Below are 11,578 nucleotides of genomic sequence, written 5' to 3' on the forward strand. Positions count from 1 at the left end.
ACAGCACCCATGGTGACAAGGTTACTGCTTGTGTTAACGAATCACCATGGTAGACCAAGGGTACTAGTTGTGTTACATCACTATGGGTATCACGTGTTTACTGATGTTACATCAGCTATGGTTAACTGCTGTTACAGTTCTGATTTAAGCATCACTATGGTATACAGTGTTACTGTTGTGTTACATCACTATTGGTAGACAGTCGTTACTTGTTTTGTGTACAGCACTATGTAGAATTGACCTTTGTGTGTTATCTGCACTATGGTGAGGTGGCCATTTAGTTTACGCTGCTCCATATCACATAGTCCAGTTGTATTGTTACAGACCTTAGAGTGTTACAGTTCTGTTACAGGTCACTATGGTAGACAGTGTTACATGTCTGTTACATCACTTATGTTAGACAAAGGGGTGAACGTGTTACATGTTGTGTTACATTCAATATTGGTAGACGTGTTACTGTTGTAGTTTAATGCATCAGCTATAGGTAAGTTAACCAAGTGTTTTTACAGTTGCTTGTTCTACATCACGTATGGTAGACAGTGTACTGTGGGTGTGTTTACATCCACTATAATGGTAGACTGTATACCTGGATTGTGTTAATTCACTATGGGTAGACAAGTGTTACTGTTGTGCTTACATCACTATGGTATACAGTGTTTACCAGTTCTGTTTACATCACTATTGGACAGGTTAACAGTGTTACGTTGTGTTACACAATATGGTAGACGGTTGTTACTGTTGGTGTTACAATCAGCTAGGTAGACAGTGTTACACTGTTGGTTACATCACTATGGTAGGACAGTTTAACTGTTTTGCTTTACCACGGCACTATGGTAGACAGTGTTACTGTGTGTTTAACCATCACTATGGTAGACGAGTGCTTTTCACTGTTGTGTTACATCACTATGAGTAAGACCAGATGTTACTGTATCTGTTTATATGTGTTTGTTTCTTTGTTACATCACTATGGTAGTTAGACAGATGTTATGTTCTGCGTTTACATCACTAGGGTAGGACAGTGTTTATACTGTTTTTATTACAATCACCATGGTTAGGACAGTTTTACTGTTTGTTTGTTACGATCCACTATGGGTAGACAGGGTTACTGTTTTAGGTTGTAGTTAAATCACAATAGCCACACAGTCGTTTTTACTGTTTGGTCGTGTAATCACTATGGTGGTCTTTAAAGTTAGACATGTTTTACTGTTTTGTTACATCACATAGCACACAGTGTTTACATCACGTATGGTTATAGACAGTGGTACTGTTGTGTTGTGGTTGTGTTACACCACTATGTTGACCAGTGTGTTTTACTGTATGTGTTACATCACTATGGTAGACAGTTGTTACTGTTTGGTTATCATCACCATGTAAGCAGTGTTTACTGTGTTGTTTTACATCAACATGGTAGACATTTATTATTGTTGTTTGTGTTACATCACTATGGTAGACCAGTTTTTGTTACGTGTGTTAATCACTATATAGACAGTATTAATGTATTGCATGAAGTGTTTACATATCACTATATAAAGTAGACAGTGTTACCTTTGTTATTTTGTTTCTTTTTTTTTGTTTTACACATCACTATTGGAGACGTAGTACTGTTGCAGGTACATTCTACTAGGTAGACAGTGTTACTGTTGTGTTGTTTACATGCACTATGGTGAGGACAGTTTGTTGTTTACAGTTCTGTACATCACTATGGGGTTAGTTTGAACAGTGTTACTGATTGGTATACATCACTATTGGTACGACGTCTGTATTCAAAAAAACCCCCCTACGTGTACTCAAAGCTACTATGGTGAACAGTTGTACTGTTCTGTGTTACACTCACTTATTGGTAGACTCAGTGTTACTGTTTGTGTTACATCCACTAATGGTACAGCTGTTGACTGTGTGTTGTACATCACTATTGGAGGGACAGTAGTACTGTTGTGCTGTACCACTAGTGGTAGACAGTGTATTTGTGGTTTACATCCTCACTTATGGTAGACATGGTTACGATTGCTGTTACAACTACTCGGAACAGTTGTATACTTTGTGTTACATTCACTGATGGTGATAGTGTTACAGTGTTGGTGTTATTATACAAAACTCTGGTAAACAGGCTTACTTGTTGGTATTGTTACACTCACTATGGTCGAATCAGTTTACATTCTTGTTATCATCACTATGGGTTAGACGGTACTTTATGTTGTTTACGATCACGTATAGTAGACTGAGTGTTACTGTTGTGTTACATCACTATGGGTAGAAACGTTTACAATGGTATACGTGTTTACGTTGTTACATCACTGTTATGTTATAGACAGTGTTACAGTTCTGTGTAGATTCATATGGTAGACAGTGTTACTGTTTGTTGTTCATCACTTATGGCTAAAGTTTTTTTTGCATGTCCACTATGACAGGTCTGTTGTGTTACATCAGAGACAGTTTTTTTTACAGTTGTTTGTAGATCTTTAATAGTGTTATGTTGTTGTTTTGTTACACATATGGGTAGACAGTGTTACTGATTGTGTTACATCTACTTATTGGTTTATGAGAGACAGTTTTTACTGTTGTGTTACATCCACTATGGTGGTACATGTTACTGCTTACAGCTGTTACATCACTATGGTAGCGTGTTTACTTGTTGCGTTTACTCACATGGCGTAGGACAGTGTTACTGTTGTGTTACTCACCTATGGTAGACAGTTAGTTACTGGTGTTTGTTATTACATCACTATGAGGTAGACAGGTGTTACTGTTTGTTTGTTACCATCACTATATACAGTGTTACTGCTGTGTCTCCACCCGGTGTTATATTACTATGTTAGACCAGTGTTACTTTGTGTTACCACTTATGATCTTAGACAGTTAGTATTAATGTTGTTTGTTACTCACTTATGATAGACCAAACAAGGTGTCGTTTAAATATTGTTGTAGTTTACCAAATCACCGATGGGGGAAGTAAAATTTTAGTGCTCTTTACATATATGCGCCCGACTTTCATTTTCAACATCGGCACCACACTACAACTCTAAGCACTCGATATGGTATAGAGAGACATTGACCTGTCAGGACTTTACACTCTCCCTCCCACCAGGACAATAATAAAGCCCTCGAACCAACAGAACAGTGGAGCTAACCTAGAGCACCACAGACCAGAGAACGAACACAGAGGGACCTGAGAACTGCCACGGGCATTCACCACGATTGAATCAGGCACATGCCAACAAAGATTGGAACTGGAGGAGGAGGCGTGGGCAGGGGGAAGGGTGTATTCCTGGCGGAGGGAGGCCAAGGGGGGAGGAGAGGAGCGAGGGGGAGGGGAGACGAGACAGAGAGAGACGAAGAAATAAAATAAAAGGTAATTTAAAGGTAAGAGGGAAGCAAGAAAATTGAAGAACGCTTATATGTGAGTATCTGAGAAATACAACTGTCTACCAGCAGAGATGGATATGAGTTGACAGAGTGAGGTGAGAGTATAAAGATGATGACTCTAGTGTTCCATCCACGATCCGCTAGATTGTAATCTGCCGAGATAAAGTGATAAGAGAAGTCACCAGTTGCCGTACAACTCCCCGCACCCCGCCAAGGCCCTTGCTCCCTGCATCCCCGCCTCCGCCTACTTGTCCCCTCCTCCACTCTCCCTCTCCTATCTGTCCCGCCCTGCCACCTCTCTCCTCCTATCTGGCCAGCACCCCTCGTCAATCTGTCCCCTCCTGCCCCCCATATCTGTCCAACCTCCACTCCTCCTGCTTTCGGTCTTTGCATGTCACTTCTGCCGCATCTCCTCGTCGCCTAGTGGTGCTGGATGATATTATAGATTAAGCTCCTGACCAGGCGCCCAGTTATAGATAGAGAGGAGTGAGGAGCAGAGGGAGAGAGGCGAGTAGAGAAGTAGAGAATAGAGAGAAAGCTTAGTTGATAGGTAACTCTGCTTAGCGCCTAACTTCCCCACCCCACCCCTATCCTCTCCCCACCCCTCCCTAAAGTCTGTCACTCTGCCTGAAAAGGTACAAGTTGTGTATCGCTACCCCTAGCCAATACGCCCTGTCCTGCCCAAATAACACTGTTAGAACAGCCCCATAATGTCCGTATCTATAACCCATGTCTTGGTGTTTCAGCCACTGAGGGTTGCTACTTGGCACACTATAGTATGTGTACATGGAATGTAATGTGTTGTGATTGTGAGTGCGTTGTGTATTGTTTGTGTGTTGTATGTGATTGAGAAGTGACGACAGCTGTCTGCCTCAGGAGGACTGGTCTAGGCTGGCTCAGAGGTGGAGAAGGAGTCACTTGGTCCTGTGTGTTGGTGTGTTTGCTCAAAGAGGGCCTGCAGTGGAGGTACCTGGGGTTGTCCATGGGATACACACACCACACACACACAACACACAGCACATAGCCACACACACACATCACAACACACACACACACATAGCTAAATGATGATTGATGTCCAGCAATTAGTAAACATATAGGGGGACACTTACTGGCCGCCTGGTCATTTAGTGCAATCACTATGGGTCAGCTGCAATTTGTGTTAGATATCGAGCCTTTATCAGAGCGTGCAGATGAGTAACTCAACAGAATGAAGGAAGGAGGGAGAGGGGGAAGGACTGGAGGAGAGGTGGAGGAATGGGTGGGTGAATAGAAAGAGAAAAGGGACTGTTTGGTTGCGACCAAATAAATGACGAGAACGGAGAGGAGACAAGGTGGGTGGAGGGAGAGGAGAGGGTGTTAGGTAAGAAGGAGAGAGCAGAGTGGTGGGAGGAGAGAGGACGGTTAGGTAGAAGAAGTAGAGCAACGAGGGTGGAGGAGAGGAGGTGGTAGGTAGGGTAGGGAAGGAGCAGAGGGTGGAGGAGAGGAGCGGGTAGTACGAGGAGAGAGAGGCAGAGGGTGCGGAGAAGAAGGAGCGGGTTTAGGTAGAGAGAGAGCAGAGGTGGGAGGAGAAGGAGCGGTTAGGTAGAGGAAGAAGCAGAGGTGGGAGAGAGGAGCAAGGTTAGGTAGAGGAGGGGAAGGAGAGAGCCAGTAGAGGTAGAAGGGAGGGAGATGGAGGGGTAGGAAGGAAGGTAGCAGTAGGAGGAGAGAGAGACGGAGTAGAGGAGGAGAGTGGGAGCGAGAGTGAGATGAGGTAGATGGAGAGAGCAGGGTGGGAGGAAGAGGAGCGGTAGGTAGAGGAAGAGAGCAGAGGTGGGAGGTAGAAGGAGCAGTGGTTAGTAGAGAGGAGAGCAGGGGTGGGAGGGGAAGGGAGCACGGTTAGGTTAGGAAGAGAGCCAGAGGGGTGGGGAGGAGGTGGAGGAGGAGAGGAGGTGGAGGAAGGAGCAGGTTAGTAGAGGAGGAGAGCCAGAGGGTGGGAGGAAGAGGAGCCGGTTAGGCGTAGAGGATAGAGAGCAGGCGGGTGGGAGGAGAGGGCAGGGTTAGGTTAGAGGAAGGGCAGAGGTGTGGGAGGAGAGGAGCAGGTTTAGGTAAGAGGAAGAGAGCAGAGGGTGGGAGGAGAGAGCAGGACACGGTTAGGCAAGGAGGCAGAACAGATGGGAGGAGGAAGGAAGCAGAGGTTAGGTGTAGAGGAAAGGCCAGAGGGTGGGAGAAGGAGCAGTGTTAGGGTAGATAGGAGAGAGCAAGGGTGGGGAGAGGAGGAGGAGCGGGTTGTAGAGAAGGAGAGCAGAGGAGTGAAGGAAGAGAGGTTAGTAGTGATAGGAGAGAAGAGGGTGGGAGGAGCAAGAGCAAGTGTTAGGTAGAGAGAAGGAGCAGAGGTGGAGGGAGGAAGCAGTTAGGTAGAGGAGAGAGCCAGAGGGGGGTAGGAGAGGAGCGGTTAGTAGAGGAAGGAGCCAGAGGGTTGGGAGGAAGGAGCGCAGGTTAGGTAGAGAAGCGGACAGAGCAGAGGGTGGGAGGAGAGGAGCGGAGTTAGGTAGAGGAAGAGAGACAGAGGTGTGGAGGAATGAGCGAGTAGGTAGAGAAGAAGCAGGGGTGGAGAGGAGGAGGAGCACGGAGAGGAGAGGAAGGAGAAGCAGAGGGTGGAGATAGGAGAGGAGAGAAGGTGTTTAGTTCCTCACCATCCGGTTGATCCTGACAAAGTCTTCAGGCTTGTTGGCCCAGGGAGGCAGCTCTACATCACACACCATCTTGCCGTCCTCCCTCTGGCCCAGGTGGTAACCATTACTGTTACCAAACATCTCCGGCAGGGGTAGAGAACTCTGGAATCAACTCCTGTTGGAGAACAGGCATTACCACATTATTATACACATGTTATTATATATACATTTACATTATTCACATTATTACACAGGGCAGGTAGTGGGAACACACAGGAGAGGGAGATGTAAGAAAGTAAATGACTGTGTACGATGTGTTGACTTCAGGGGAAATATACAAGCCAAATAAACAGCAGGCCCATGGGTGTTGAGAGGTGCTGTAACAGTTATTTCAGTGGTGTGTGTGTGTTGTGTGTGTGTGTGTTGTGTGATTGTGTGTGTGTGTGTGGTTTGTGTGTGTGTGTGGTTGTGTGTTGTGTGTGTGGTGTGTGTGTGTTGTGTTGTGTGGGTGTGTTGTGTGTGTGTGTGTGTGTGTGTCAGTGCAGGGCCTTGTATGTAACACAACAGTAACACTGTCTACCATAGGGGCCAGTGTAAACTACAGGAATGCTGTAGTTATCTTTAGGTTGATATCTTATCTAAAACACACCCAAGAAATACATTTTCCTCTCTGTACACACACGGCTTACAGTAAAGTGGATCTCCATTAGTATTGAACAGCTCCATGAGAAAGATGGCTAGTCATTGTTTTTAATAGACAGAGAAGAAACATGATACCTGGCTGATATCAGGCTGGAGGCATTAAACCGGCTCTCCTGAGGCTCATCCTGTTTATTAAGCTGCGTCCCAAATAATAGCACCCTATTCCCTATCTAGCTAGTGCCTTACTTTTGATGAGAACCCTGGTCAAATATATAGGACTATATAGGGACGTGGATTTTATCACAGTCTGGCTGGAGAGAGAATAGCTGCTATCAAAACTCAGGAGTCTAATATCACTGAATGCTTTAGTTTCAACAGTAGTGTTCCTCCCTGTTTGACCACAACTAGTGCAGTGGGGTTTATGTGTTGAGTAGTGCAGTGATGTTGTCAGTTGTATGTACAATAACATTGACTGTGTGTGTAGTGTAACTTGTGTTGGGTTGTGTGGTGTGTGTTATTGTTTCCGATGTGTGTATTGTTGTGTGTTTACTGTGTGTGTTTTTATGCTGCTGGCTGCCTTTATCCTCTACTCACCCTGCATGTGTTGTGTTGTGTGTGTTATGTGTACTGTGTGTTTACTGTGTGTGTTTTCATGCTGCCGGGTGCCTTTCCCCTCTAACCCCTGCTGCCTGTGTCTGTGTGTTCTGACAGGCCCTGGAAAGTGAGTTTGTGTCATGTCAGCTGCATCAGTGGGTTGACCTTATTTTCGGCTACAAGCAGCGCGGGCCCGAGGCGGTGCGCGCCCTCAATGTCTTTCACCACCTGACCTACGAGGGTTCCGGTAGCCTGGACAGCATCACTGACCCCGCCCTCAGAGAGGTACGCCTTGACACGACACGCTACGATACGCACGTCACTGTCACCATGGACACCAAACCCCACTCCTCCCATCTACCCAGCTCCACCATAGATAGATAGTGCTGCTTCTGTCTGGGTTCCGTTCAGTTAATTTATTTGGTATTTCACAGGAATTTGTCTTTCAAACCATAATCATTTAGAGACAACAGGACATAGATGACAACAACCACATAAAACACATATAGAGTACACACAGATATGGGTTTACAGTATAGTTGTTGCAAATACATGATCAATACAGTACAAAGTCAAGGGTAGCTTTATTTACTATCTCTCATTCACTCCATTTACACTTGACATTATTCTTTACTACTCCTATATTACCGCAGACTCACTCACTCACTCACTCACTCACTCACTCACTCACTCACTCACTCACTCACTCACTCACCCAGGTCAATGAATGTTAGTCTGAAGTGTTGTTTGATATAAATTATCTATGGGTCATCTTGTGAATAGACATGGGAGTGAATCCTCTAATTTACATTTMATTAATTGACTAGATCTGAACTGTTCTCTGAGCGACAGGAAGCTGTGAATAGCTTAATTGCAGAGAGAGAGAAAGAGGGGAGGTCGTAGAGGGCGAAGAAGCAGAGAAACCGACGGTAGGGAGAGAGAGGATAAGAGAGCGAGGCCTATGAGAGAGAAGGAGAGAAGAGAAGACGCGGACGGTAGAGACGAAGCAGAGCCCAGCGAGGACTAGTAGAGCCAGAAGCAGAGAGGAGAGTAGCAAGAAGAGGGAGCGATAGAGAAAGACGAGAGGGCTAGAGAGCCGCCCCAAGGAAGAGGGGGGGGGGAGGGAGAATGACAGAGCAGAGGGTAGAGCGAGAGAGGAGTAGAGATAGAGGTAGGATAGAAAGAGCAAGAGAGGAGGTAAGAGGAGAGGAAGGTAGAGAAGAGCAGCAAGAGCGAGCCGAGAGGCGAGGAAGAGAGAGGAGAGGAGCGTAGAAGAAGTAGAGGAGCGGAGAGAGCAGAGCGCCGAAGCCTATTATAGCAGAAGAGGAGGGTATAGAGGAGACCAGAGGGAGGTAGAGAGAGAGAAGAGCAGGGAGGGAGGAGGAGAAGGTTTAGAGGAGAGGCGAGTAGAGCCGGAGGGGGGGCGGGGGGGGGGGAGGGTGAGAGGAGGCTAGAGAGTAGCGCGGTAGAAAGAGTAGCGAGTAGAAGGGAGAGAGGAGCGTAGAGAGAGAGGAACGGTAGAGAAAGTAGAAAGCAGGGAGAGCGAGGGAAGAGGCCGTTAGAGAGAGAGGGAGGGAGAAGGAGAGCGTTATATAGATAGGGAATGCAAGGGAGAGGGAGATAGATAGGTCGAGAGGAGGAGGAGGAGAGCTGAGACTACAGCAGTAGCAGCTGGCATGCAGCAGCAGTGTGGTGTTTCCAGTGTGATCTCCTCTCCCTGTGATATCCACCATCTGCCGTCTGCAAAACAACTCATTTATATCCCGTCACTTCCCGGGCCGCCTTTATCTATCAAGTGACCACTATGCAAATCACTCAGCTGCCTAATTACCAAACAATATGGACAACGGCTTTGGTTTTCATTATTTCCTCTCATGCTTTTTCAGACAATGGCAATTATTGGAGTCATCTGGCTGTGAGGTTTTGGAAGCTGTCTGTCTGCCACCCTGCGAGGCGATAGTGTTAGAATGGGAGCTGACTGTGTAGCTTCATACTGCCTAATGGTGGTGACCAGTTGATGTTGTCTCCTTTCTGACATGTGTCTGTGTGTGTTGGAGGGAGGACTCAGCTAAATGCAACAGATATGATAAGTACTAATGAAGGTATGCCTGAATGCCGTGAGTCCTTCGTCAGATCCTCCTATTCTTACTCMATAGCAGGGGAATAATTACTGTCTGTCATTTACTCAGAGATCAGAAACCTAAGGTCAAGTCTGCAAAACAACAAATTCATCTGTGAGAGATAATATGTAGCTCAAGGAAGAAAGTTTCAATGCTTCAGACAATAGACCTTCTATCTCAAGCACTACAATTAACGATAGACATAAACCTGCATCCCACATGGCACTCTATTCCCTACACAGTGCACTACTTTTGAGCAGAGCCCTATGGGAAAAGGCTGCCTTTTGGGACGCATCCCAAGGATAGATTTGGCTGATAATGATGGAAGTGGTGGGATCCCTGTGTGGAGATGCTCCCAGTCAAAGGATCCCATCATGGTTTGATTTCAGCTGACCCACCAGCCAGTCAGCCAGCCAGTCTATCAGCCAGCCAGCCAGCCAGTCTATCAGTCAGCCAGCCAGCCTATCAGTCAGCCAGCCAGTCTATCAGTCAGCCAGCCAGTCTATCAGTCAGCCAGCCAGCCAGCCTATCAGTTAGTCAGTCAGTCAGCCATTCTGAGTGGATGTGCTCATTGGCTCCAAAACATTCTGGGATGTGCTGATTGGTTCCAGAACTTTCTGAGATGTGCTGATTGACTCCAAAACATTCTGGGATGTGTTGATTGGTTCCAGAACTTTCTGAGATGTGCTGATTGACTCCAAAACATTCTGGGATGTGTTGATTGGCTCCAGAACATTTTAGGATGTGTTGATTGGCTTCAGGCAGGTACTGGTTCATACCTGTCTGACAGGTGCAACCGCAGGTCTGACATTAACCACTGCAATTATGGCATTAAAATGTCAAGGAATTAGAAAGTCCGAATGAGAGATAATCATTCCTCTGACTAGGTGTCAGATTAGACTGGCTGATGGCGGCTGCTGTTAAATGCGTCCGGTCCACCCGGGCTGTTGTTGGCTAAGACAGGCGTCCGGGCCGTGGTTGGCTGAGGGCACAGTGACAGGTCTACTGGGCGCGCTGCTGGAACAGCAGTCCTACTACAGCCTTGATGTCGATCCTGACAGCCTTCTCATATGGAAAACATGACAGCAGCCCCCTGATACAGACCCTGCTGTGTCACTCAGGCATAAACAGACAAATTATTCATCAGTGAGGCTGTTCTCCTGCAGACAGCCAGTCACACAGCCTCCAGTTAGAAGGCCCATTACTGCCTATTGAAGGGACAAACAACATGGGGGGGGATGTGTGCTAGCCCAATGAAGGTGTCCTTGTGATGACAGAAGCTTTGAAGCTGCTTTCATTATGCTTACCGCAGTCACCTAGCCGTGGTAGCAGCCCTGCCATGCTGGTGTTTAAATAGTTGACCTCAACTATAAGAAGATCCCTTGATAAGCTATACATAACTTAAAAGACACAGATTCCTGGTGATGGTAGCTGTGGCTGTGACAACATTGTTAGAGACAAGCCGGTGTACTTCTACATACGGTAGTTCACATGTCAACTCAGAGACGATCATTCCCAGAGACACTTCAGGCTAACTTCTGTCTGTGGTGAAAGGATTGCCTACAGCCAATCCACACTGGCTCATCTCAAAGTCACTTCCATTGTTCCAATGACAATGGGGAATGTTAACTTCATAACGTGTTAACTTCATAACCTCAYAACAAGGTTTTAATAGTGGAATTCAAAACATCTCCTTTGGCTTTGTGTGGGTGCGGGTAGTGCCTTGGTTAAAGTTTGTGCATCAATGTTTCTTACAGATCCTTTAGAATGTAATTATATGATAATTAAGAACTAGAGTCATCACACTTCCAGAGGAAAACTCTGATCTCAACTCCACAGAGAAACACAATCTATTCATATGACCCATCCGTGTTGATTTGGTGTGTGGAGCATTCATTCTATGTGGGTGAAAGGTGATGCATACCTGACGAACAGGAGTTCGTTAGTTCCTACTTCCCAGGTACAATGAGTCAGTACTATACCACGCATTATACCTGTCTCTCTGTTGTCCATCCCCCTGCCCGCCCGTCCATCTGTCTGTCTGCCCCCCAGGCCAGGTGATAGCTGCTGATACACCTGTGTGTCCATCCCCCTGCCCGCCCGTCCATCCGTCTGTCTGCGCCCCAGGCCAGGTGATAGCTGCTGATACACCTGTGTGTTCATCCCCCTGCCCGCCCGTCCATCCGTCTGTCTGCCCCCCAGGCC

At 46.4% G+C, this 11,578-nt stretch overlaps 1 protein-coding gene across 1 annotated transcript in view; it reads left to right on the forward strand.

Moving 5' to 3' along the window:
* The window catches only part of LOC111956864 (neurobeachin-like), a 328,897-nt gene that overhangs the window by 297,950 nt on the left and 19,369 nt on the right, over nucleotides 1-11,578 (forward strand). Inside the window, 2 exon segments of the mRNA XM_070436743.1 lie at nucleotides 7,371-7,636; nucleotides 10,805-10,855. Coding sequence (XP_070292844.1) covers nucleotides 7,371-7,636; nucleotides 10,805-10,855 — 317 coding nt within the window.

The sequence above is a fragment of the Salvelinus sp. IW2-2015 genome, linkage group LG4p (genome assembly GCF_002910315.2).
Source record: "Salvelinus sp. IW2-2015 linkage group LG4p, ASM291031v2, whole genome shotgun sequence".
Classification (NCBI taxonomy): domain Eukaryota; kingdom Metazoa; phylum Chordata; class Actinopteri; order Salmoniformes; family Salmonidae; genus Salvelinus; species Salvelinus sp. IW2-2015.